This window comes from Urocitellus parryii, chromosome 14 (genome assembly GCF_045843805.1).
Source record: "Urocitellus parryii isolate mUroPar1 chromosome 14, mUroPar1.hap1, whole genome shotgun sequence".
In the NCBI taxonomy this organism is placed as follows: domain Eukaryota; kingdom Metazoa; phylum Chordata; class Mammalia; order Rodentia; family Sciuridae; genus Urocitellus; species Urocitellus parryii.
The window spans coordinates 54,124,262-54,150,679 of record NC_135544.1 but is presented as its reverse complement, the minus strand read 5'-3'; the positions used below and the strand labels follow the sequence as shown (position 1 = coordinate 54,150,679).

Sequence of the window (26,418 nt, the reverse complement as noted above, 5' to 3'; positions counted from 1 at the left end):
CTGTCATTCTGTGTCCCTGCTGTCATTCTGTGTCCCTGCTGTGGGTAGAAGTCCTCAGATGGTTTGTTGCAGCCTAGTGGAAAACCATAGGCTTTGAGAAACAGCAGATCCAAAATGGAATCTATGCTCCACCCTCAAATTATGAGAACATAAGCAAGTTACTTACCATCCCTAACCCAGTTTGCCATGTAAATGGTGACAGTACCTACTCTGATTGCCGAGACTAATTTTTTCATCTCTGGGTCTTCACTTCTATGCCTGTAACAGTATATGTTTTATTTAAATTTTTTAAAAAAGCCTTGCTTCTCTGATGATGAAATGGATTCTCAGCTATTGTGACATTAGTGCCCACACCTCTATGAGTAAGTCATTTAACTTGATTTCTTCATCTATAGAATAATCTGAGTAGCGATCACCCCCCATTGTCAAGTGGTTCCAGAGATCTAAAGTAGATGAACACTATTTTATACTGCACGATCTCAAAGCAAAGTGGAAATAATAAGACTCCGTGTCTCATAGAAGAAAACTTGTGATCCTAAGTTGCCCTAAGTGTCCCTAAGAAACTGGGTGTTAGCCAGGCTCGGGGGTGCACACCTGTAATCCCAGCAGGTCAGGAGGCTGAGGCAGGAGGATCATGGGTTCAAAGCCAGCTTCAGCAATTTAGCGAGGCCCTCAGGAACAGTGAGACCCTGGCTCTGAATTAAAATACAAAAGAGGGATGGGGATGGGGCTCAGTGGTTAAGAGCCTCTGGGTTCAATTCCCAGTACCAAAAAAAGGAGGAGGAGGAGGAGGAGGAAGAGGAAGAAGAAGGAAGGAAGGAAGGAAGGAAGGAAGGAAGGAAGGAAGGAAGGAAGGAAGGAAACTGTACATTACTGTGTACAAAACAGGACCCTGTGTTTCCTGGGTTGGGGGGGGGGAGCAGGAAGGCACAGGGCAGGTGCCAGCTCGAGGAGGCTCTTCCCTGCTCTCCAGAGTCCTGTTGGCACATCTCTGTCCCCTCCAAGAAAGGGGCCCTCTCCCCAAGAAGGGACTGTGGCAAAAGCAGCTCTGGCATCACCCCAGGCAGCAGCGGAGAGGAGGAGCCCAGCTCCCCAGCTCCAGGGAGGCTATCCTTAGGCCCCGGCCCAGCCACTGCTGCTCAAGGCGCAGCAGTTGTTGACAATGACGATGATGATGGAAATGTTTTGGAACTCAGTGCCCAGAAAGAGCAGGGGGGCTGGAACCTTGATTCCTAGACGGGTGGCTGGCAGTGTCGTGTACCCCAGGGAGTACTCACTAGTTCAGGAAATTCTACAAAGGGCCAGGAATGTCCATCTCAAGCGGTCCTCTCTTCTTTTCCTCTGTCTCCCCTTCCCATCTGTCCCCTGCCCCCAAATCCTCATAGTCAGGATCCCAAGCAAACCTACAGACCCTCACTGCAGTCTTTTAGGATTGACTAATCAGGCCCAGATTTCCTTAGCTAGTTGGAGGGCATGGGGTGAGGAAGGCAGCTGTAAAATTCTGCTCTAGATGTGTTTTAAGGGCACGGAGAGAACTGGTTCTTTTTTTTTTTAGGTTGGGAGGTACCAGGGATTGAACTCAGGGGCACTCAACCACTAAGCCACACCCTAAGCCCTATTTTGTATTTTATTTAGAGACAAGGTCTCACTGAGTTGCTTAGAGCCTTGTTTTTTTTTTTTTTTTTTTTCTGAGCCTGGCTTTGAACTTGTGATCCTCCTGCCTCAGCCTCCCGAGCCTCTGGGATTACAGGCATGTTCCACCGCACTAGGTAAGAACTGTTTCTTTTTTAACTCTGCTCTGGGGCTGTACTGGTTAGGGAGAAGAGGCTCCACAGCAGCACCACCATGGACCTGACTTAACACCCTGGGAGGTTTGAAGTTCATGTCAGTCATCTAATCCTTTGGGGAAACCTAGACTAGTCATAGGAAGGGGTAGGTGTACTTTTCCTCCTGAGTCCTAAAATTGTGTTTAGAAAATAATTGTAACTCCTGCTGCACTTCCACTTTTCACCACAAGGTGGCAGTGGACTGCGAAGGAAGAGCGGCTGTCGGCTGGACTCCGCCTACACAGCTCCTCTGCTGTCTTCCCCTGGAGCCCCCTTGGAAACATCCTCTTAAAAGCCTCCTATGTCTCCCCCTGCCCTCTTTCCACTCCAGGTCTGTCTGTGGTCCCAACATTGCCTCACCTGGAGATTTCATCACAGCATCCCTCCCCTAGGGCTGGAGTGCAAAGGCCAGGATTTCTGCATTTATCATGCGCCAGGCAGCGATCTAAAGTTTTGTACAATCACTGGGCTTAATTCTCCAAACAACTCTATGAGGCAGGCACCAAGAGTTACCCAGGTGGCAGATGGCATGAGGGGGTTGGGAGCAGCTCTGTGGACATAGGGACTCTTCCCGAGAAAACTTTACCCAGAGGCCGAGGCATGGACATGACATTAAGCCACCTCTCTTTCCATGTCATGAGAAATCTCTGGGCTTTAAGTCAACTCACAGGAAACCTTTTCCCTACTCACATGGGACAAAGCCTCGAGGCGGTCCTTCTGACTCTCCCCAAGTGGCAGACAGACAGGCAGATGCCAGGTGGTGAGTACCCTGGAGGGCGGCCTTTCTCCAGCCTCAGCCCCTGGGTGCCAGGCACACCCCTTTCTTTGCCTTCTCCCAAGTACGTCACTTCTGAAATCACTCTTGTCTTGCTTGGTCTGGGTTCCATGTCGGGGGTGTTCCTTTTCTGGTCCTATTCTATCCTCAAGGGCAGGGTTAAAGGATGCCCCCCGCCCCATGTAGCCCTAGCCCCCAGGGCCCAGAAGTGGGGTTTTGCAGGTGTAGTTAGTTTAGAGGAGGTCACACAGGAGCAGGGTTGGCCCCTACCTAGTCCAATAAGACTTACAAATGGCCACATGAAGACAGAGGCTGGGAGAACCCACGTGAAGACTGGAGTAACGCAGCTGCAGACCTGAGTACGTAGAACACTGGCAAGCTACCCGTCCGGGTAGTGAACCATACTGTCCCTCAGCCCTCAGAAGGAACTGACACCCTGAAACCTTGATCCTGAGTAAGGAACTGACACCCTGAAACCTTGATCTTGAGTTTGATATTGAGACTTTGACCTTCAGCCTCCACAACTGTGAGACGTCGATTTCTGCAACTTAAGCCACGCAACAGCCCCATCAAGCTGATAGAGTCCTAATTCCTATAACCCTTCTTCAAGCCCTGGGGGCTTCTACTGTGGCCCATGTCCCTAAGAGATCAAGGAAGGCACAGGACGCTAGTGGCCCCAGAGTGGCCAAGGCTGCAAGGGGCAGACAAAGAGGGTGGAGGGAGGAAGAAGGAAGGAAGTCCTTCTGATTGAACTAGGTCCCAGCTCCAGGACTGCCATGAGTGTACAAAGGTCCCTCCTTGTTTGGGAGAGGAACAGAGCAAGACCCCCCAGGGGTCCCCACACAAGGATAACACCAGACCCCGCTCTTTCCTCGTTAGGTCAAGGACTGTCACCCTTTTGCTTGAAGGAAGTGCTGAAGACCTCCTTAGGTGCCTACAAATCGCCAGCATCACTACTTTCGTAGTTGGGGGCCATGATTATGTAAAATAAGTGTCACTGGGACCCAAGCACTGTGGCACCGTGACTCATGACAGATGATCTGAAAGCCCAGACAGCCACTAAGTGTCTTCTGGCGAGTAGTACACAGAATGTGGGCATTCTGGACAAATGGGTGGCACACACGTCCCGGGGGGCATAGAGCAGGATGGTGTGGGAGATTTTGTTATGCTACTCCGAGTGGGCACATGATTTAACCCTGATGAATAGCTTACTTCTGGAAGTTTCCATTTAATGTTTTTGAGCCATAGCTGACCTTGGGTAATTGACCCCAGGCCTACTCTGCTCCCTGATATTTTCCTCTCACCTGACTTAGCCCATCCCCCAGGGGTGGGTGCCGGGACCTGAGTCTTCCCAGAGGCTCTGTGGTCCTGGTGGGGGAAGAATGTGCTGAATTCCATTGTCAGGGGTCTTTCCTGCACTCTCTTGTGCCTGCCCTTGGAACAACCATTCAGTGGTCCTTTTTTTTCCCTGTTTTTCAGATGAGGAAACTGAGGCTTGTGCCTGCTGGCCGGACTCAGCCCCCCGGAGCACTGAGTAGACCGGGGAGCAGCTCCCTGGGTCCCGATGCCCTGGCTTTTGGAGCAGAACCCTGCGTCTTGTCCGGGTGCTGGGTTCCGTCTTTCCTGGAGGAGAGCACTACAGAAGCCAGCTGGCCCCCTCTGCCACCGGGGAGCCTGGGAGCCTGGTCACCAAGTTCACTGCATGAAAACCACCAAATGTCCCGTGATGAGGCCCCGGGGCTCCTGGAAGTGAGCGGCTCTTAAACAAAGGGCCACGTGCCACCCTGCCCCCACTGCCAAGGCCCAGTGGGACAGCAGGTACTTAAGCAAATGGGGAAAGGAGACCACAGCTGCCATCAGCACAGGACACTCTTGTTTTCGTAATTCCCGTCCTCGCTAAATGGTGATTACCAGGGCCTGCCTGGGGCTGATCCTTCCAGCCACCTGACTGCAGCCAGTGGGACACCCAGAGAACAGAGCAGCTGGTGGGGCGCACTTCCGGCAGGGGCAGAGCGGGCAGCAGATGTGAGGCACTGATTATTCTGGGAGGGCTGCACCAGGGGCCGCATTTGCACTTCAAAGGGGACACAGGCCCCGGTCCCCACCCTGGGACCAGAGTCTGTTCTGAGGAAAATCAAGTTGCTCCGAGTGAGTGACCCCCGAGCCCCACCCCCTTCCTAACAGGGGGCGGTTTTAAACAACCCCCAGGAGTTAACAGGCCCTCGCTAGACACTCCCAGGGACCCTCCCCTGTCTACCAGTTCTCCTCTCAGTGGGTCTCTTTCCGTCTGGTCTGGGCTGAGGGACTGGGCACTCTGTAATTACACCTTTTGTGTGGACCCTGGACACCCCAGTTGTTATGGGTTGAATCGAAACCCGCCCCACCCCCCAGATATGGTGACATCCCAACTCCCAGCCCCTCAGAATCTGTCCACCTTTGCAAGTAGTGTCCTAGAAGATGTGATCAGTTAAGGTGAGCCAGCCCCTGATCCCACATGGCTGGTGCCTCCTGCGGGCAGAGGACCAGAGAGGAAACACCATGGGGAGACAGGGGCAGAGAAACAAGCCAGGAATCAGCTGGGAGAGACAGGGACGGACCCTGCCCTTGTGCCTCCCTAGCGGGTGCAGGGCCTCCAGAACTGTGAGAGAGCACGTTTCTGCTCTTTGGAGCCGCCCAGTGTGTGGGGCTAATGATGGTGGCCCAGGCAAGGAATGGGCCCCAAGGGTAGGTAGGACTCTCCTTCTTTAAGGAGGACACTGAGGTTCAGAGAGGCTGCCTGACGTCCCCAGGGTCAGAAAGCTAGAAGTCATGGGCCCCGCTGCTGTGCTCACAAACCATACTTCACGGGGACCTGGCCTGAAGCAGGATCTGGGATTGGCATGACCAGGCCTAGTCCTCCCTCCCCGCGGCTCCCCCTCCCCCTCCCCCACTCCACTCCCCATTCCCCTGGTCGTGAGGCCCCTCAGTCATGCAGGTGTGCCCAGGGCCCTGACGCCACATCACTAAATGGAAAGAAAGTTGAGCTTGAAGCACAGAAAGCGCCCCCTCCGCCCACGTAAACTTCTTTCCTGGGCCAGGAAATTATGCCAGGGCCATAATTTCATGTTTGTGTCTTCTCAACCAGACAGTGAGCTCTGAGGGCAGAACCCTGGAGTTCATCCCCGCCCTCCCTGCACCCACTCCCTGCACAACAGTAGACCCTGATTTAATCAGTAGCCACTGTGCTGGGCAGGGTTTGGGGATTCAGAAGGAGTTAGCACCCTTACTGCTCTTAGAGTGCAAGGAGTGTCGCTTCACCTCCAGGCCCAGGGGAGAGCAGCCTGTCCTCCAGGGAGACAGCAGGAGTTCTGGGCTCTGGTCTGGCCCAGAGGACAGGCCCTGGGATCATTAGTCTCCCCTGCTGAAAAGCAGCTCTGCTTGTGGGCCTCTGTGAGTGGGGTCCTCCAGCCCCCTCAGCCTCAGCCGGGAGGATCTTCACTGGAATGCTGTGGACCAGCCAGGGAACTAGTGGTCAGCAGAGGGCTGCTGGGTCCCAGGGTAGGTTCATGTGCCCCTGCCCCAGGCCCTGCAGTCCTGACTGAACAGCCTCCTGGAGCTTTCCGGGCCCTCCCCTCTCAGAGATGCTGGCTGTCCTTCCAGGTAATGGAGCCGCTCCTGGGTCATCAGAGCCCCTGAGCCCCTCCCTGCAGGGCTGGCGGATGCGCCTGGTACCTGGGAGGAGCAGGAGGCGGGGGTGCTGGATGAAGTCCTACTGAGGGGTACAGCATGTCTCCCCGTCCTTGCCTGAACCTCCTACCTGCAGAGCAGGGTGACGTGGAGAGAGAAAGGGCTGTGCCCATGGGCCCTGTCCCTGGGGGGGACCCTTGGCCAGGCTCCCGGTTCTTCAGGGCACCTGTGAAATGGGATGACACTGCCCGGGTGCATCCTGAGGTGCCTGCAGGGCACAGGCCTGAAGCCACTTGGGTGATCCCAAGTGTCATCAGAGTCTGCATGCTTTCCCTGGAGCCCGCAGGGGTGGTCCCCTGCCTCTGAGAACGCAGGGCCGGTTACTGTGCCTATGAGGGGTGCGCAGAGCAGGGGATCCCTTCCTGGGGCCCAAGTGGCTCTAAGGATCTGCACTTGGTTCGTCAGACTCTGAAACGGAGCTCTCCCTGCCCTCCCCCTCCCAGGCCGCCCCCCATTGTCCTGGCCTTTTCTCTGTCCTCTCTGGAGGCACAATAGCCTGGAAATGGCCACTTCCTCCTCATTCAAGCCCAGGCGCCCCACCAGGCAGCCCTAAGTGAGCTCTGAGGGCAGAAACCCTGGAGTTCATCCCCACCCACACTCCCTGCCCAGTAGCCGCCTGTGCTGGGCAGGGTGGGGGATTCAGAAGGAGTCAGCACCCTGACGGCTCTTAGAGTGCAAGGCGTGTGGCTTCACCTCCAGGCCCTGGGGACAGCAGCCTGTCCTCCTGGGAGACAGGGGGCGTTCCGGGCTCTGGTCTGGCCTAGAGCACAGGCCTTGGGGGTCCTAAGGGATCAGAGTCTTGCTTGCCGCGTCCTTCCCATCACGGTGGCCCTGTGGCTAGAGGGAGCTGGGCCCTCAGAGGTCCAGGAGGTGCTCAAGTCAAGGAGCTCCGTGGGAAGCCTGTTCCCCCATCCAGCCCTTTCTGCCTGGTGCTGAGCCCTGCCTGGCTCTGCTGAGCAGCTGCTGGGCGGGCAGCCTCTGGGCTGGATGCTATCGTCTGGGTGGGAGCTGTCCCAAGGCTTGGTGGCGCCATTGGGAGGTGATGGGGCCTTCAGGAGGTGGGGTCTAGTGGAAGGTCTTTAGGTCCTTGGCGGGGTGGGGTGGGGTGGAGTGTCCTTGAAGGGAATTGTGGGACCCCAGCCCCTTCCTCACTCTCTTTCATCTCTTGGCCACAAGATGTACAGGTTTGCTCTGAAATGAGCTGCCACTGGGATGTGCCACCTTGCCACAGCCCCAGAGCCATGGGGCCAGCAGCTCATGGCTGAGACCTCTAAACCCACATTCCCACACATCCACACCCCTCCACATATGTTCACACACACACACACACACACACACACACACCCTTACCAAAATAAAATAAAACCAAAACAGACCTTTCCTCTGTTTAAATTAATTATCTCAGGTATTTGTTACAGTAACTGAAAACTGACAAACACCAGGGATAAGTTGGGGCCACATTTCACTGGTCACCTGCAACTGAATTAGCTCTCAGTAAGGACACTGGCTCTTAACCCATAAAGCAACCACCTTGGCTCACCTGAAATGGAGGCCAGCCTCCTATGGACTGAGACCCCTGAAACGGTGAGCCCTTGAGAACACTTTTCCTCCTCCACAGTTGGCTCTGGTCGGGTCCTAGTCCTGGAGGACCCCTGGTGGTGCTGGAGGTGGGCCACGAATGTCCTCCCCTCCTGTGGTTCTCCGGAGTCCACGGCCCCTCCAGTTTGAGGTGCTCGTCCACCCTGCCTGCTGCTCGGAGGATGGTGGCTGCCGCTCAGCTGTGTCCCTTTCCAAGGGCCATGCCTTCCCAGGGTGGGGAGGACACAGGAATGGCTGGGTTGTGGGGACAGAGCGAGTGTAGGGTACAAAGGCCCAGCCTCTCACCCCAACCGGCTGAGGGCCACCCGAGTCCTCGGTGCTGACGGTCGTGGGGGCTCCTCCCTCTGCCCCATCCCACTGGCTCCCTTTCCCCAGGGTGTGGTCAGAGAGCTGCCCCCAAGTGGACTGGGTGCAGGTCACCCTCACCTGTGCCCATGCCTTGGACGGGGCCCGACCCCATGAGGGAGGGGCTAGAGGGAAGGTGGAGGAGGAGGTGAGGTGCCTTCCCCTCGTGGAAGCGCCCTCCAGCCCTACCACACTTGCACACCCACCCACACCCACCCAACACACCCATGCACACACTCACACACACCCATACAAACACCCACCCATGGCCACACTGACGTCCACGCTCACAGATACACAGATCCGAGCACTCCCACATCCACTCACACCCACACACATACGCAGCACACGTCCACACCACACATACACACGTTCACACGCAGGCACCTACACGAATACACACCTCTCAAGCCTCATCTTCAATGCCAACCTTTTAAGGCTTCTAGAAACTAGGGAAAGTAGGCTATTTACTGTTTCGTGTGTGTGTGTGTGTGTGTGTGTGTGTGTGTGTGTGTGTGGAATGTGAGTGAGTTCAACAGGCTTCTCCCCTTTCTGTCCAGCTGTGCCCTTCGGGATCTCTGAGTAGGAAAGGTGTCCACCCCACGGACTCCAGGATGGCAGAGGGAGTGAGCCTGGCGGGGGCCCTGGGTTGGGGGACTCCATCAGCTTTCCTGCAGCTCGCATCTTCCCGTGAGGCCAGCTTGGGCTCGGAGCTGGCCAGCTGGCATCGTTGCAGCCCTCCTGCTTTCTAAGTGCAGTCTTGAGGCCCGGCCAGACGGGAGCTGGAGCCAGCATCTCCCTGGAAAGCGTGCACTGTCACAGGGCAGGGCTGGGAAGCTGGCGGGGTGCTGGCTGGGCTGAGGGGGGCAGGAGTGCTCGGGAGCCCTCGCCTCCCCTCCCAGGGTGCCTCCCCTCCTTGTCTGTGAGTGAAGGGCTTGAGTGAATGTCCCCTGGGGTCCCTGTGATGACCTGTGGTGGAAGCCCTCTATCCAGGACGGCAGCCATCGGAGCCCAGTAGGGCAGACCAGCCCCGCTGCTCAGCCATGTGACGAGCAGTAGGGGAGGAAAACAAGGTGACCTTGATTGTGGTTGGACAGTTGGGCGTTTACCTCCTCCTCGGGCCTCCCTCACTGTCCCCTAAGCCAGCAGAGGAGCCTGGCCATCTCACAGATACCGTTGACTATTTGAGGAAGTGCTTTTCAACAGCCACCACTTTGGGAGGATGGGGTGGTGCCCACCTGTAATTCTAGCAGCTCCGAAGGCTGAAGCACAGGGATCACAAGTTCAAAGCCAGCCTCAGCCACTTAACAAGGCCCTAAGCAACTTAGCAAGACCCTGTTTTTAAATAAAATATAAAAACGTGCTGGGGATGTAGCTCAGTGGTTAAGGACAACCAGGTTCAATCCCAGGTACCAAAAAAAAAAAAAAAAAGAGGTACCACTTCTTCCTGCTGCAGACTTCCTTTTGAAAACTCAAGCCAAAGATGCATTTCTAAGGGTGGATTTTTAAGGCTCTGTGATCAGAAGGGGACAGATTGAGGGGAGACTGGCCTCTCTGTTGGTGTCCAAAGGGGACCTTGCAGGAGGAAGACAGGAGGAGTCGGAGCAGAATGTCACCTTTGTGGGAGGTTAGGGTGACTGGGCATGGGCGCTGCTGTGGGCACCCGGGTCCCAGAGCAGGAGCTGTCTTGGGCCATAGTCAGGACTAGAGCTGCCACCCAGGCACCGGGGACTAGATCCATGTCAACAGGACCTTTGTGCGCTGTGGCTTCCTTACGTGAGCACATGAGGATGCTGCGAGGGTTAAATGCCAAGACAGGTTTGAGAAGTCACCCAGCCCTGGCCCAGGACACCAGCAGGCTCTTCTCCACTCCTCAGTGTGAGTAGCCCTGTGAGTCTCTCTCCAGAAGAACCATCTCAGTATGGGGGAAACCTGGGCCTCAGAACCCCGGGCTATGTGCACCCCACTCCCTGTGCAGCCCGAGAGGCGGCCAGCTGAGTGTAGGCCAAGCGTCCTGTTATTTTTGGAGTGTGGATTTAATTAGCCTCACCTGTCACTGATTACGAAGGCTGTCGTAAGCCTCCTTAGCTCTCAATTAGCTGGGATTGAGGCAGTGGGGCGGACGGGGGTGGGGACCAGAAGGGGGGACGCAGTGGGCTGTGTCTGCGTGTGCACATGTGTAGGCTCGGGCCAGTGTGGGGGAGACTGAAGGTTTCTAACGGCCCCTCTTGGGCCAGGGTTTGGTGTCAGCAGGCGTCTCCGACACACCCCCAGCTAATCCCTCTTTGTTTCTTTCTTCCCCAGCTGCGCCCTCTGTCCCAGGGGCTTTCTCCCTCCACCAACCAGCCTCCTGCAGTTGAAAGCCAAGGAGAAAAGATGGCAGACTGCTGGAGAGACAGCTGATCAGGGTAAGATCAGCTGTTCGCACAGGGTGGAGCCCAGCCAGGCCAGAGAGCCTGGGCGCCTGCTGTAGCTCCTCATGGCCAGAAGCCGGGACTTTACCCCAGCAAACCAGAATAAATATAGTTACAATGCATTGCAGTCACAGTAATAATAATAGCAGTAGTACTTTAGCTAGCTTTTATTGGGTATTATCCCATTAAATTATAAAAACAACCCTCTGGCCAGGCGTGGTGGTGCACACCTGTCATCCCAGTGGCTTGGAAGGCTGAGGCAGGAGGATTGTGAATTCAGAGTCAGCCTCAGCAATTTAGTGAGGCTGTGAGCAACTTAACAAGACCCTGTCTCAAAATTCAAAAATTAAAAAGGGCTGGGCTGGGGATGTGGCTCTGAAGTAGCACCCCCTTTCTCCTCCAGAAAAGTCTTAAGTGGGCTTCTCCGGAAATCTTCACCATGGCTGATTTTAGGACTGTCAGCAAAAGAGTCTTTGCAAAAGAGTTCAATGTAGATAAACTTCCTATTTTCGTGTTGCCCTGTTTTACTTGGCTACTGGCCGGGAAGAAATCAGCACTCCAGGTGTTGGACACCCCCTTACTAGTTTCTCACAAACATGTAACCAGTATAGTAGTTTGTAAAAATGTGTAAACAAGGCCTCTGGCCTTGAGCTGGGGCTTCACAGAGATGTCTACATTTCTAAGATAAGAGAAGTTACCGACTGGGCTCCATGGTAACAGCTGGCAGGAGGAGGAAAGAAAGGGGAGAAGAAGCTCTCCCCTTCTCAGATGTTGTCCTTGAAGGGTTAACTTGCCCAGAACAGAGAAAGAAAAAGCTGCTTTTATGTGAACTTCTGCAGACTGTGAACTTCTGAGCCCCTCCCCTTACTTGCTGGGTATAAAACTCTGAAACTCCCTGAATTCAAGATTCAGGGATTGACTGATTACAGCAAAAGCTATACCCTCTGAACCTGGCTGCAGCCAAATAAAACTGTTTCCTGCTATCTTCGGTGCCTTACCTCATCTGTCCCTACAGTAGCCCATGATTAAATGCTCCTAGGTTCAATCCCTCATACCCAAAAGAAAAACAAAACACCAAAAAACAGTCCTCTGCAGAGCAGAGAGATTAAGCCGATTCTCTAAGGTCACCCAGCTCAGCAGCTGGGGAGTCTGTAGGTGACCTCTGCCAATTCTGGGCTGGATGGCAGAGTGGGGTCTGACCCAGGAATTCCACTTGGTGCACGGGACTTGTGGTGACGGTAAATGGGATGTTTTTGAGAACTCTCTGGTCTCTGTGGTTAGATTCAGGTTTGCCATGAGAGGTATTAGAACCATAAAATGGAGAGACCTGCGAGCCAGTTGGGAGGGCTGGACTTCACTCTGCGATGAGTGGGGAGCCGGCGAAGGTTTGGAGCAGAAAGGGGGCTTCCTGGAAGATGCACTGGGCATAACCCATCGGAGGGTTCAGTGGACCAGAGTGGGAGTCAAGAAACCCGTGGGGTTACTAGAGCTGTCAAGGTGACCCGCTGTCACATTGGGAATGCCCTCTCTTCTTTCTGGGCCCTGCTGTTGGGAATCCGAGGCAGTTGGCATTTGAAGGCATCGAAGAGGTCTTGGATGTCCTGCAATTCTTTGGCTGACCCCAGCTGGGCCAATAGATGCAGGAGGAAAAGGGAGTGGTGAGGAGGCTTTCAAGAGTGGGTTATTGCCAGGCATGGTGGTGCGCACCTGTAATCCTGATGGTTCAGGAGGCTGAGGCAGGAGGATGGCAAGTTCAAAGCCAGCCTCAGCAAAAGTGAAGGTACTAAGCAACTCAGTGAGAACCTGTCTCTAAATAAAATACTAAATAGGGCTGGGGATGTGGCTCAGTGGTTGAGTGCCCCTGAGTTCAATTCCCGATACCTCCCCCCAAAAGAAAAAGAGTGGGTTATTTTACAGGACCCAGGTCTGAGTGAATAGAGAGGATGATGGTGGGGTAGAAATCAACCTCTTTCCAAAGTGGCAGGAGAGATCCATGGAATGCAGATGGCCAGGACAAGGTCTCAGTGTGCCCAGGGGCTCCTCCCCAAACAACAGCAGCAACCCACAGGCCTGGATGAGATCCTTGAAGCTGAGTGTTTCTTAACCTCGAAAGAAACTCTTTGGATTTCAGCGGCCCTCTAAGGACTGGGGCCTTTCACAAAATTCCACCTTTCCTTTTTGGGTGTGGAAGAGCGATGATGTTTAATGCTTAAGGCTTCGAAAAGGAGTGGGAGGAGCTTGTTTTAGGTGGGAGGAAGGCAAGGTCACAGGTGGCCCAGGAAGAGATGTGTGTGTGTGTGTGTATGTGTGTGTGTGTGTGTGTGTGTGTGGTGGAGGACAATGTCTGGAAAGGAATCTGGTAAGGTGTCTACCGAGGCCCTCAGAAGAGAGGAGAATTCCAAGCACAGAAGTTAAGAAAGGTCAGTGGCTGGCAGTCTCTCAAAATGTTAAAATCCAGGGGCACCTGTAGCTCTCCAACTTTCCCCAGGTACCAGAGGCCTGAGGAGACCACCCTGCCTACGTCCTCGGTGACACTCACTATGACGACACACTCCCGTTTTCCTGTTTCCTTCCAGAGTGTGAACACCCTAAGGAGAAAGGACCTTGACTGCTGTAGCTAGCCCTGTGTTCCTGGCATCTGGAACAAGGTTTGGCATACAGTCGGAGGCGAAGAAGTGTTTACTGAATGGATTTATGCGTGCATGATCGAGTGGGTGGGGGAGAAGCTTGGGGGCAGCATGACCTTCATGAAATAACCGAGAAGACACCTGTGCTGCGGCTGCTGAGAGGGCGGCCGCTGTCCCTCCGCTTGTGCACTGAGTCTCAGGCTGGATAAAAATACCCAGAGCCGCGCCTCGGCTGCCAGCGGAAGCTGGGGACCGAGCTGCTTCTTGTCAGGGGAAGGAGCCTGTCTCCTTTTCTGTCTCTCTTATTTTTGTTTTCTCTAGAATCAGGAGCTAGGGATTCTCTAGGACCAGGCTTGGGTTTGCTGCCCCTCCTGCTGGGACAGCCTTGGCCCTGGCCCTGCCCAGCCAGGCAGGGGCTTGCTTTTATGTTATTCCTAGTCCTTGGGATGGGCAGAAGCCGGTGGGGTGGCCGGTAGGAGGTTGCTGGAGGGTGCTTTTCATCTATTTCTAGACCTTGTGATGGACCAACCTTGACTTTAGCTACTTAAAAATGCTGCCGTTGAATGTGCAGGGCAAGGGGTGGGGGCAGGATTCAGGCAGGTAGTGTGGGGAGCCAGGCTCTGCTCCATGTGGCCTGTCCGGCAGCACTGAACTCAGGATCCCCAAGAGTATAACAGGGGGAGGGGCCAGGCCTCCTACACTGGGTTGAAATCGGCCCCTGCTGGGTCTCACTGGCTCTAGTGGGTACCCAGTGGCTACCCAGTGTGTGGTGGTGGGAGGCACATCCCCCAGTGGGCAAGGTTACCCAGAGGTCATCCTAGGCCTGTCATGACCCCTTTGCCCCAAGGCTGCAGCTCTTGGAACTAGAGGGAGTCTCTTGTCCTGATTCTGCCTCTTTGGGGGGGCCACTGCACCCCACCTTTCTGCCTGTCCAGAACCCACAGCTCTTGCCTCCTGGGCTGGCAGCAGGGAGCCCTCTGCTCTCCATGCCAACACCATCCTGGAGATCCATGTCTCCCCTTCTCCTTCCCACTCTCTGCTCCTCTATGTCCCACCCCCAACCAAGGTCATCCCCTGCCTGCCATCCTCCCTGGTCACCAGACCCTATTGACCTTCCCAGCTCAGGGGCATTGCCCTGTGACCCATGTGCTCTGTTGTAGCCTTGAACTTTCAATTCCCTCTGAAAATGTCCTCTGCACCTGATTGACAGAGGACATTGTCTCCTGCACCTGAGTGACAGCCCCTTGGGCCCAGAGTCTAACTAAGCCTAGAACAGTAGGGAATGCTTGTCAAGGTGAACTGGTACCAGGCAGGCGGGACAGATGGCCACTGTGGTGACAGTACCTTCCAACTAGGGCCTGGGGTGGTGGCAACAATAACCACCCTGGTCTCTTGCCAAGAGGCCATATGCACCCGAGCAAGGAGCTGGCTGGTGACGGGAGCAGCTGGTGGGAGACAAGAGGGGTGCGTGGCTGGGGCTGGGTTGTCTTGGAGAGAGCCCTGTGACTCTGCAAGGCACTTGTCCCCTGGTCCTTCCTGGCCTTTTTTGGGGGTGGGCCAGGACCACATTGCAGATGAGGTCAGTGGGCTGGTAAGGGGCAGGGCCAGCTGAAGGCGTCTGACCCCAGGGCCCTGCCTCATGTCCCTGGGCCGCCTTCTCCAAGCTTCCTCCCCTCCCTGGCTCCCGAGAAGGAACGTGGCCATGCCTGTCCGAGGGAGCAGTCTCAAGGAGTGGCCACACCGCAGTGAAGTGGGGGGCGGGGGACATAAGTGGCTGTGGAGGGCGTGAGAAATGGCATTCTTTATTCATAAATAAAAACATAAAATTACCAGAAGTAGTTTACATGGCCAAAAAGTGACATCAAAAACAAAATAAAACGAAGCTGTCAAAAGCAAAGCAAACCAGAAACGACAAAGAAAAAGAACTATGTACACAGCCTTCCAAGTACCATTCCATCAAGGCCAGCTTCTGCCCCCAGAGGCAGCACGAAGAGCCGCTGAACAGAGGGGGCAGCGGGGCCCTCATGGCCAGGGGTGCTGAGACTCCCCCAGGCCTGCCTGGCTGCCCTTGAGAGATGGCCCAGGCCAGGGCCAGGGACAAGAGCTCAGCAAAGGCCTCTCAGGGCAAAGCTGCCAAGCCTCCAGTCCCCCGCTGAGCTCAGGGCCCTGGGGCTACCAAGAATATACTGTGAGGCGTCCCTGGGCATCCCTCCTTGGTGGGTGGTGTGGAATGACCTCTCTCTGCAGAGAGCTGGATCATCTTCAAGCCAGGCAGCTTTGGGGGAGCAGAGCAGGTCTGAGTGAGCAAGCTGGCCCGCCTGTCGGCCCTGAGCCTGCACTCCCCAGTTCCTGTTCAACCTTGCTGTTCAGAACCTCCCTCTGAGAGGCTGGGCGGGGCGGGGCCCAAGAGTGGCAAAGGTGCCTTTCCACAGGGAAGGGAAGAAACCCACTGGAAGGCCCGGTTGCTAGGTTACAGTTCACTTGTGTCAGGTGCAACCTTAGGCCGCCCTGGGGCCTTGGGCTAGTGGCAGCCCAGGAACAGCTTCTGCCATCTTGGATGCTGGGCAAGGCCTGGGTGGATGTGTCTGGGATGGGATAGGGCAGGGACATGGGGAAGATGGACGTCCCTGTGAGTGGGGGCACACACACTGAGGTGGAAAGCAGACTTTGTTCCCAAGGGCCTGTCCTGGGGACATCACCTCTTCATCCTCATCACCTCATCATCATCACCTCTGCTCAGGCCAGGTCTTGAGGGCAGAGCACTAGGCTTCTGGCTGCTGGGGTCGGGGGTGGGGGCAACCAGTCTCCTTCTCTCTCTCTCTCTCTCTGGTGCATTCTCACTGGGAGAAAGGACTCAAGGCACAGGCTGGTGGAAATGGAGGAACCAACGGCCATGGGACCAAGCATGGGGCGTCTTTAACCAGGTCTAAACTGTGCCCGTGGAGGGTACTGCCCTCAGGGAGGGAGGCGGTTCTGGGCATGTCCATCCCAGCTTCAAGTCCAGTCTGTGGCTAAGAGCAATGGTTTGACATTCCAGAGGACCGCCCCTGTCAGGCGAGGACACAGGACAGGCACAGTTACCCAGGGAACGGAAGGCAGCGCTAGCTAGCCACAGGGATGGTGCCCTGCCCCCAGCCCACCCCTAGTGCTAGATGTGGTGCAAGGAAGCAGCCCCCACTCCCACCCCAGACCTCTCAGGCCAGCGTCCAGGAAGCGGCACTGGGGGATTGCTCCCAGACTGTCAAGAACCCAGACTCTCCCAACCTGGCCTCTCCTACACCGAGGCCCCTCTCAGCAGACAGGCAGAGTCACGGGCACCCAGCAAGGGCTGGCTTCCCTACCAACAGCAGCTGTGGTTAGGAGCAAAAATAGACGGAGCAGCCTGGCCGGCTGCTAGATCTGGCTTGTTTCTGAAAAGACAAGAAAGGGGGAGGAAAAAAAAAAGAAGAAGAAGAAAGAAAGAAAATTCCCTGAACCAAGCAACTGCTCTCTTCACCCACCTCTGGACATCTTCAAAAGACAAACCCCGGCTGCCCACAGTGCCCCTGAGGAAGGCTGCAGACTCGTTACAGCCTGAGGCTCCTGTGAGGCTCCAGGAGGTTGGGGGGGGGGCAGCAGGTGGCCTGAGGCTGTTTGTTCAGAAGGCTGTGTGTGTCCCCTGTCCTATGTCCTCGCTATCCTCCCTGCTGGGGCTCCGGCCTGCCAGCACTCTGGGGACCATTCCAACCTGTGAAGACTCAGAACTTAGCACCACAGATGCTAAGAGGGAAGAGATGCCCCTGAATGGGGCTAATGGGCAGAAAAGGGAGATGCCCAGATTGCAGGTGTACCATCTGAGTAGATGGGTTATATTTGGATCCAAGCAAAATTTGATGCTTGGGAAGGAAAATCCTTGCAGAGGGGCCACCGGCCAACTCTGACCCAGTCAGGGACTTCTCAGTCTCAGTTTCAACTGGAAAGATCGGGAGGTACTCCTGGTATAGCCGAAAGCCAAACCCTCAGTGTCCCTTTCCCAACACCCATCCCAGAGTCTCAGTGTCTATGGCTTTAGGAAGAGTGTCACTGAGGTCAAAGGCCACCAGCTGTTCAAAGGCTGTGTAACTCCAGTTGGACGCTGCACCCCATTATCTGCCACTGGTTCTCGATGTTCAGCTTCCCAGACCCCAGACCTCTGCAGGTCTCACGGAGGCTCCACACAGCCAGGGTGCCCAGCATCTGCTCCCTTCCGCGGCTTGATGGGCTGTGGGTTCTCCACCCCCCACCCCAACCCCTGCACCTCAGGGGCCAGAGAAGAGCAGCTCAGCTGATGAGATTCCAAGGCTTCTGGTCATACATGGCTTCTTTCTATTCCCGAGGCCTCCTGATGTGTCCAGGGGATTAAACAGGCTTGGGGATAAGAATTGGAAGGGAGCTTCTGTCCCTGGAGTGGCCACTGGGGCTTCCCAGCAGTCACCCACTTCACTCTTTTAAACAAAGGCCAAGGTTTAGGGAGCCCTGAACCAGTGCGTGGGGATCCCTGTACCCATCACTGGGAGAGCTGGGGGTCACTGATCAGAGCTTGAGGTGGTGGTTGGTGAGGCTGGAACAGGGAGGAGAAGGGGAAGAAGTCTCATCCTGACCCCTGCCCACCACCTGTGGCTCCTGGACCTGTGTCTAGGAGGTGGCTTCTCTCAGAGAGGCCCGAGTTGCTGAGCAACTGAAAAGGGAGGGGGGCCCTCCTTGAACAGGGGGGCCTTGCCTCCGGGTACCAGGTCCCCAGCTCTGTCTCCCCAGGCTGGTCCCTCAGATCTCAGTGGCTATGATGTCCTCGTAGGGGATGTCAGCTCCTTCCAGGTCAATCTCAAGGGGCTCCCCGGCCCCGTCCCCGCGAGCCAGCTGCTGCAGGGCCTTCTCCAGGCGCTGGTTGCGCTGGTACATGGCCAGGTAGCTCTGCTGCAGTTGCTTCTGGTACTGGATCACCTTCTCCTTCTCCTCCTTCCACACCTGCCGCTCCTGCTGGAAGCCCGAGGACATCTGGTCGTGGCCTTGCCTCTCCTCCTTCAGCTCTGCCCGCAGCCGCTCCAGCTCCCGCTGCAGGGCGGGGATGTCCTCCGAGAAGGTGGGCGTGACCGCCGGGCCCAGGGCGGCGCTCTCCCGCTGCAGGGCCGCCTGTGCGCGCAGCTCCAGCAGCTCCTGCTCCAGCAGGTTCACCTTCTCGCGAAGCAGCTCCGACTCGTTCTTCTTGCGCTGCAGCTCGTTCTCGCAGACCTCCAGCTCCAGGCCCTTGGTGCGCAGGGCGCTCTCCAGGTCCTGGGTCTTCAGCTCCATGCCCTCCAGCCGGCCCCGCGCGTCCTTCAGCTGCGCCTTCAGACTGAGGATCTCGCTGGCCTTGGTGTTCACCTCCGTCTGCGACTCCTTGAGCTGCTGTTTGAGAAGGGAGATCTCACCTGACTTCTGGCACACCTGCCGGGGTTGGGGGTGGAGAGAGAGTGCCAGACATCAGTGTCCTTGCCCCAGGGACATCTCAACTGCCTGAAGGGATCAAGCTGCTCCAGGCAGGGGCTGCTTGGAGATGCTGGTCCCAAGTCCGTTGCCTGGGCAACCTGGGATGGCTGAGCCCTGTTGAACGATCTTTTTGTTCTCCTGTGCATCTTGATTTCCCCAGGGACCGACTCACCCTTAATTCCGAGTTCAGACAACAGTCTTTGCCCAAAGCCATGGCAATTGGCAACTCAAAGATCAGTGGTCTACTCTGCCTACTGCGGCCAACCCCATCACTCACCTTTGACACCAGTGGTGCTGGCTTCTCTGCCAAACCCTCTGACCTCACCCCTGCACGTACCCGGCCCCCTTCTCTCCTCTCCTGCTGCCCTGATGTACAACCTGTCGTGCTGCCAGAGCACGAGCTACAGGCTTTCCCTGCTTTACTCCTCCTCCACTGCCACACCTACAGCTCATCAGAGTTTGGCCAAATGCAGTGATGATTGGGAGGCTGAGGCAGAAGGATTGCAAGTTCAAAGCCAGCCTCAGCAGTTTAGATAGGCCCTAACTTAGTGAGACCTGTCTCTTCAAAAAAAGCAATGATGAAAACCCAAGTCATGTGTTTCTGTCCAGCTGACTGTGTCTCTAGAATGAATAGAGGCCAGGGCCTGGACTCAGCAGAATGGACTCTTGGAACTCGTCTGGAGATCACCTTCATATTTTCTCACTTCCCCCTCCCAGAAGAAGCTCCTCCTTGCTCCCGAGGAAACACTGCTCAGTCTACAGGAGACTCACCCACCTGTCATGCATGGCTGAGGCCAAGAATCTCTTCCCAAGGCCAAGTGCTATGGGCTGGATCTTGAATGTCACCCCAAGGTGCCTGGTCCCCAGGGTGGTGCTACTGAGAGGTGGTGGAAGCTTTAAGAAGTGTCTTTAGATCATGTAGGGTGTGCCCTAGAAGAGGATTGTGGAGCCCTAGCCTCTTCCCCGCTCTCTCTCTTTGGGTCCCTGGTTTTGAGGTGATTTTGCTCCATTACACACTCCTGCCATGATGTGCAGCCTCTCCGTAGGCCCAAAGCAAAAGGGGCCAATTGATCTGGGACCTCCAAAACTGTGAGCCAAACACAACTTTTATTTTTATAAGCTGATTATCTCAGGTATTTTGCTACAGTGACAGAAAGCTAACTAACACGCCAAGCCGGCATTTGTTTCCTGGAGGGAGCAGCACAGAATCATGGTGAAATCATGGGCTGGCTTTGAACCTGACTCAGTGGCTTATGATATGGGTGATCCTGGACACATTAACATGGTGGAAATATGGTATGGCTATTGAAAATGTGAACTCTGGATCCATACCATTAGGATCAAATCCTGACTCTGACCTTAATAGGTATCAGACCTTGGTCAGGTTACTTAACTAGCTGTTTGCTATTATAGACTCTCTGAGCCTCAGTTTTCTTAATAATAAATTGAGGAATAGTTACAATACCTACTGCAGAGAGTAACTGCAAGGATTAGAAGAGAGAACTTGGCACATAATAAGCTCTGTAAGTTAGAATAAGTAGGTTTAGAATGATGTCATCATCATAGCATATTATTAAGTCATTTTTATTATCATTTATTTTTTGCAGTACTGAGGATTAAACCCAGAGGTGCTCTACCAATGAACTATGTCCCCAGCCCTTACTAAGGCGGGCCTTGAAGTTGTGATGTTCCCAAGTACTTGGGTTATAGGTGTGTCTGTCCACCTATAACCCATGCCCAGCCTATATTCTTTATTTAATTTTATTGTTTTAACAAGTACCCTGACTGGACAAGCGGGGAACAAGATCACAGCCATGTCCACCTAGTTGCTGACTGGACAAGGATGGAGACCGAGGGCCAGTACTCACTACACATCTCTGCGAAGTTCCAAAGTGGCTGAGAACAAGGGCTGGGGCGGGTCTGCTGTGGCCACACAGATGGGAAGAGGACAGGTGTAGCTGGAGAGAAGAGACCCTCCCTTCTCACCTGGCCAGATCCCCTCCCATCTCTCCCATGGGGAGGATCCCTTCACTTCTCCTCCTGAGAACCCTGTCACCTCACTGTCCAGGACCAGGGCAGGAAGCTCTGAGGCGATCAGATTCTGCTGAGGGTGGGCCACCCCACCTTGGCCTGCTGCTGGTCTAGACACAGGGCCCTCATCTTCCCCAGGCAGGGTGCTTTAGGGCCAAGGACATCGCTGCTGAGTGCACAACCCACCTGCCCTCCCACTCCCTGGGACTGTTCAGAGGAGAGAGGCTGCATCCCGACCAGGAGGGTGCCGTGCCCCAGCGTCTCCATCGCTGGTCCAGGTGGTCTGGAGTGTGTGTGTGTGCACACGTGTGCATGCAGGTGTGCTCTTTTCCCTGCTCTGCTGTGTGCCCCTCTCAACTCACCAACCCCGGGCTCCACTCACACTTCTGCCAGGAGGGGCTCCTTCCATTGCTGAGACCTGGCACTACCTGGCCACTCTTATGGGTGGGTGGGGTCCTTTTCCTTAAGTCCAGCCAACAACTCCCACTCTCTCTTGGGTCCTGGGACCTGATGAACCAGGTGTCCTTTTGAACTTCCGGTAAGCAGATGAAATGAGTTCTGCCCTCAGACAGCCTGGCTAGGCCTCTGGGTCTGGGTTCCCCAGTGACTCAGCGGGTAAACTCAGTTTCAGGGGCCACAGGGTTGATGGTGGAGACAGAGGAGGGAAACGGGAGCTGAGTGCGTCCCCATCACAGTTAACCAGGGAGCCCCTTTCCTGGGTCACAAAGCTGGCCCTTTAGTGTGTGCGGACAGGTGCAGCCTCACCTCCCACTGGGTCTCCTCCAGTGCTGGGGCCAAGTTGGTCTTCTCGCGCTCGTAGGACCTGAGCTTGGTCTCCAGCAGGTCCTGCTCCTTCATGAGGCTCTCGAGCTCCTGCCGCAGCTGCCACTTCTCCTGCTGCAGCTGCAGCACCTGCAGGTGCAGCACTTGCTGCGTACGCTGGTTCTTCTGCGAGGCCTGCTTCAGCTTGCTGCTGCTCTTGGGCTCGGGGCCCTCCGGATCGTCCCTGCTGCCGTCCCTGCTGCGCCGGGCGCGCTCCTCCGAGGCCGGGCCCGAGGCGAACTCCTTCTCCTCAAAGCTGCGCTGCAGCTTCTGCAGCGCGCCCTCCCTCTGCCGCAGCTTCTGCTCCAGCTCCTGGACCGTGCACTCGTCCGTGGAGATGGGGGAGCGCACGCACGAGGAGCTCTTGTCTCCCTTGGCCGGGTGGGCCAGCTTGCTGCCCCCGTCGGAGAACGACAGAGCCTTCAGGCTCATCATGTTGCTGTCCTGCAGGATGATGCCCTGCGTGATGTTGTGCGCCGAGCCCCCGAAACGGCTGGTGGGCCCCACGGGCATGACCAGCGGGTCCAGCTGGTAGCTGCTGCTGGTGCTGTGCGTGGGCAGGCTGGACATGGAGTTCCGGCCCGAGTCGGACAGCGCCCCGGAGCACAGGCCCGGCTTCAGCTCCTGTTCCTTGGGCTTGTCCGGAGGGGCCAGGTGCAGCTGGTGGTTGGCACTCTCGGGGGAGGAGTGGAGGACGGTTCCCGAACGCGGCAGCACGGGTTTGAAGGCCGTGGGCCTCACTGCCCCCTTGTCTGAGCCCTGGGGAGGCAAAGAACCATATTGACCTCTAGTATTTCCTCTGGCTTTGCCCTCCTCTTCCTCCCCATGGGGTCTGTGTGCCGACCTCCCAAGGCACAGGAGCTCAGAGCCCAGGCAGTACCCTTCTTGGTCAACAGCCTTGCTGACCTATTGCCGTGACTGTCTGCAAGGGAGGAAATCTTCAGTACCTGGGGAATGTCCTTAACAGTTGTCCTTTACACTAACTTAACAGGCACTGTTCTATGACACAGCAACCTGCCGACAGCCTGTCCCAGCCCCTTTGAGAAGACAAATGCCATTTATGTTCACTGACTAAGATGTCAGCTGCTGCTCTGGGTGTCTGTATATGAGGTCAGGGCCCTGGGCTGGACAAGCAGGGGTCCATGTGTGTTGGTCAATCCCTCTTGCCCTTTGTGGCCACTTCTGGTCATCCTGCAGCAAGAATGCTAACACATCCTCTGCTCAGCTGGGAGGATCACTGGGAACAATAGCCCTCTTTTAAACTTGTGATTTCCATAGGTAGAGTCCTTTCACATTGTTTAACAGGCTTCAAGATTTATGCAAACATAACAGGCCCTTTCCTAGTACAGGTTGAACTGAATCAGAATATCCCAAATCCAAGATGCTACAGATTCAGAAACTTTTTGAGACCTGACATGGGGCCCAAGTGGAACATTTCACATCATGAAATTTCATTTGTGCACAACTTATTAAAAATGCTGTGTAAAATCACCTTCAGGCTCTGTGCATAAGGTGTATACAAAACAAAAAAAATTCATGTTTTGACTTGGGCACCATCCCCAAGATAACTCATTATGTGTACATACATATTCCACCTCTGGTCCTCAGTATCTGGTCCTTGGATAAGGGATACTCAACCTGTATATCAAAGCCATGGATCTGTTCCTACAAGAAGGACAGGAACTGGATAGGAAAATTGTTTTCAGTATCTACTACGGGGACTTACGAGTGCTTGAGCTGGCATAAAGCCTAGACTTCTGAAATCCCAGGACTCTTTGCCTACATCATTGTTAAACAAAATCCCAGTCCTTATTGAGCTAAAGATGTCTCCAGGCCTGGCTTGATCAAGGAGCTACTGCACCTGGGCAGCAAATGAGAAGACACACCTCCAGGAGTCTGCAGGAGGGGGAAGATACTGACTCCTTCCAGCTGCTCTTGCAGATGACAACAGACCCCCCTCTCTTCTCTTTGCCTTTGAGAATGCAACTGGTTGTCCTACCTTGACAGTCCAGGCACATCTCTGAATAGCTCAGAGAGGCCTGAATTTCCCCTTGGCTCTTTGCTGAAGAGCTGACCCATGACTTTCAGCTCAGGGGGACCGACCAGCTTTCATTCCTTGTCCAACCTTTGATCTGGGATGAGGCTGAGCTTTCCCCCCTCACCCCTGCTGCTTCAGCCTCCTGGAGAGAGGTGACCACTGTACCTTTCTCTGCTTCTTCTCTTCCCACCCAACTCCCGTCCCCCCTCCCCCTACTCCTGAACCCCCTCCCTTGCCAGGGACCCCCACTTACCATTTCTAGCTGATTGGAGAAGGGCATGAGCTTGGGTGGAGTGGATGGGTCAAAGTCCACCCCAGCCTGGCCCCCGATGTCCCCACTGGACAGTGCCGTGTAATCTGGGCGGTGGGAGCCCCGGGCCTTCTGGCTGACCTTGATGTAGAAAAAGTCCTCGCTCTTGCCCATTTTGGAGCTGGACTTGCCGTGACTGGAGTCCTGGGAGAAGCCGAATCTCAGCAGCCCATCAGAGTACCGGTTGAGCTTCTTGAGGTGGGAGGACTTGCGCAGCTTGTACTGCGAGGCCCGGCAGTGCTTGCTGTGGAAGCTGTGGCCGGAGATGAGGCTGCTGACGCTGCCCATGGTGACCCGGGGCCAGGGACGGGCAGGGCGGGGCAGGGGCCTGGCGTGGTGGTGGCAGCGAGGGGTGACGCTGGCTCCGTGAGGGGACTGCAGTCATAGCAAAACTCTTGCAGAGCCTGGGAGAACCATGGACCTGGAAGGAGATGCAGACAGAGGTCAGCCTGGGCCGGGCCGGGCACTGGACACACAGTCTTTGACATTGATTTCAGGAGGGCAGCAGAGAAACGTGGGCAGATGCCAGCAGGAGCCCCCTTGGGGAGAGGTACTGTTCCACGCACTGGGGTGTCCATCAGAGCCCCAAACACTGAGCTCCTGCGACTTAGGCTCAGCGTGCAGTTGACAGGCCACACACAAGTCAATGATCTCAGAACCCGAGAGGAGCCAGGATGACAGAATTTAAGGACAGGCTTGTTCCACCAGTGGAGGGCTCTGGTGTCCCTGTATCCCCATACTGGGGGCTTAATCCCCAAAGTCATAGGGGATTAAGGGAAGTCGGAAGGGAGGCCTTGGGAGGCTATTGAGGGTGGGGCGTTTGTGGTTTTTAAAGAAGAGGAACAGAGACTGGCAAGGTCGCTGTCAGCACCACCTGGGGACCCTGCAGAGGCCCACCAGCAAGAACACTCCCATCTGTGTTCTTTATAAGTTACCCAGTTTGTGGTCTTCTGTTACAGCAACAGAAAACGGTCTCAGGGAGTGTGAGGGAAGTGTCTCCATCAGGGTAGCATTTAAGAACTCAAGAGAATGAAGGGCAAGCCATGTGGAAATCTGGGGGGAGAGAGCTCACCAAGAGGAACCCCACATACCGGGCCCTGAGGCTCTGCGGCAGATTGTGCCTGGCCACCTGAGATCAGCGGGGAGGCCAACCTGGCTGGAGAAGCAGCAGTCAGGGAGCCAGCAGGGGCCCTTGGCTGCAAGGACATTGTCTTGACTCTAAGTGGAGTCCCAAGGGGCTCTATGCAGCCAGCAATTTCATCTGACATGCTGGGAAGGTCACTGTCCACAGCTGGGTGGAGAAGAGGCGAGTGAGGGGCTGGGACAGAACTGGGGGGTCAAGAACGTGAGTGACTAGTGCAGCCATCTTGGGGTGGCAAATGTGCATTAAATTTTAGATATAATTTTAAAATTGAGCTGATAGAATTTGCAAAAGGATGGGGTATAAGGAAGTGAGAAAACAAGAAAGGAATCAAGAATGTTTTTAAAAACAGAAGAAAAAAAAACAATAAAAAATTTTTGAAAAGAATGACATAAAGAATGCCTAATGTTTTTATCCAAGCAGGCAGAAAGGCCACAGATGGAGCCAGTGTAGGGGGAAATAGAAATTTGGTTTAAAACAGTAAGTTTTCAGCCCATTTGGCATCCAAGGAGTGATGAGGTACATGGCACGAAGAAATGAGGGAGGAAGTGAGGGAGGAAGTGAGGGAGGAAGTGAGGGAGGAAGTGAGGGAGGAAGTGAGGGAGGAAGTGGGGGAGGAGTTGGAGCCACAGGCAGAAGATGGCAGGTGTGGGAGCCGCTGCAGAAAGACAGGAGGAGTCCGAGGACTGGAGCTCCAAGAGGTCAGGAGGCGAGAGAGGACGGAGGGAGAGCACTGAGGAGCCCTGGTGGGCAGGAGGACACCTGAGGCAGGATGAAGGAAGGAATTTCCCAAGGGATGGTGTCACCGGCTGGGTGACTAAGGGAGATGCCAGCTGGGAGTTGGTCAACGGATGTGGTCGGGTGGAGCTCACTGGTGATCTGACAAGAGCAGATTCGGTGGTGGGATGGAAGAAAAGCCACCTCAAGTGGTAGAGGGTCCATGAGAGACAGAGGGAAAGACACGGTGGCCTTGAAGGTTGAGAAGCTGGTGACAGACTTGACCTGGACTCCCAGTCACACCACGGCCAGCCACGACAGGGAGGTGAGCTACCTACCATTTTGCACCTGCAGTTTTGCAAACTCATTCTAAAACATAAAAGCTTGCAGAAAAGTTAGAGGGCCTCTCTCTCTCTCTCTGTCTCTTAATTTATTCTTTTACTTTTTTGGGGCTAGGGATGAACCCAGCGCTTTGCACATACTAGGCAAGGGCTCTGTCACCAAGCTACACCCCAGCCCTTCTTATTTTATTGTGAGATGGTGTCTCCCTAAGTTGCCCAGGT

The 26,418-nt window shown here is 55.2% G+C and overlaps 1 protein-coding gene across 1 annotated transcript; it reads right to left on the bottom strand.

The window, feature by feature from the left end:
* Positions 1-18,087: 18,087 nt before the first annotated feature.
* Positions 18,088-24,300, bottom strand: Lzts1 (leucine zipper tumor suppressor 1). The gene is made up of 3 exons (XM_026397545.2): positions 23,941-24,300; positions 21,593-22,408; positions 18,088-18,754 (listed from the first exon to the last, which is right to left on the bottom strand). Exons 1-3 carry the CDS (start codon positions 24,283-24,285, stop codon positions 18,095-18,097), a joined length of 1,821 nt encoding a protein of 606 aa, XP_026253330.2. The 5' UTR covers positions 24,286-24,300; the 3' UTR covers positions 18,088-18,094.
* Positions 24,301-26,418: the final 2,118 nt, after the last annotated feature.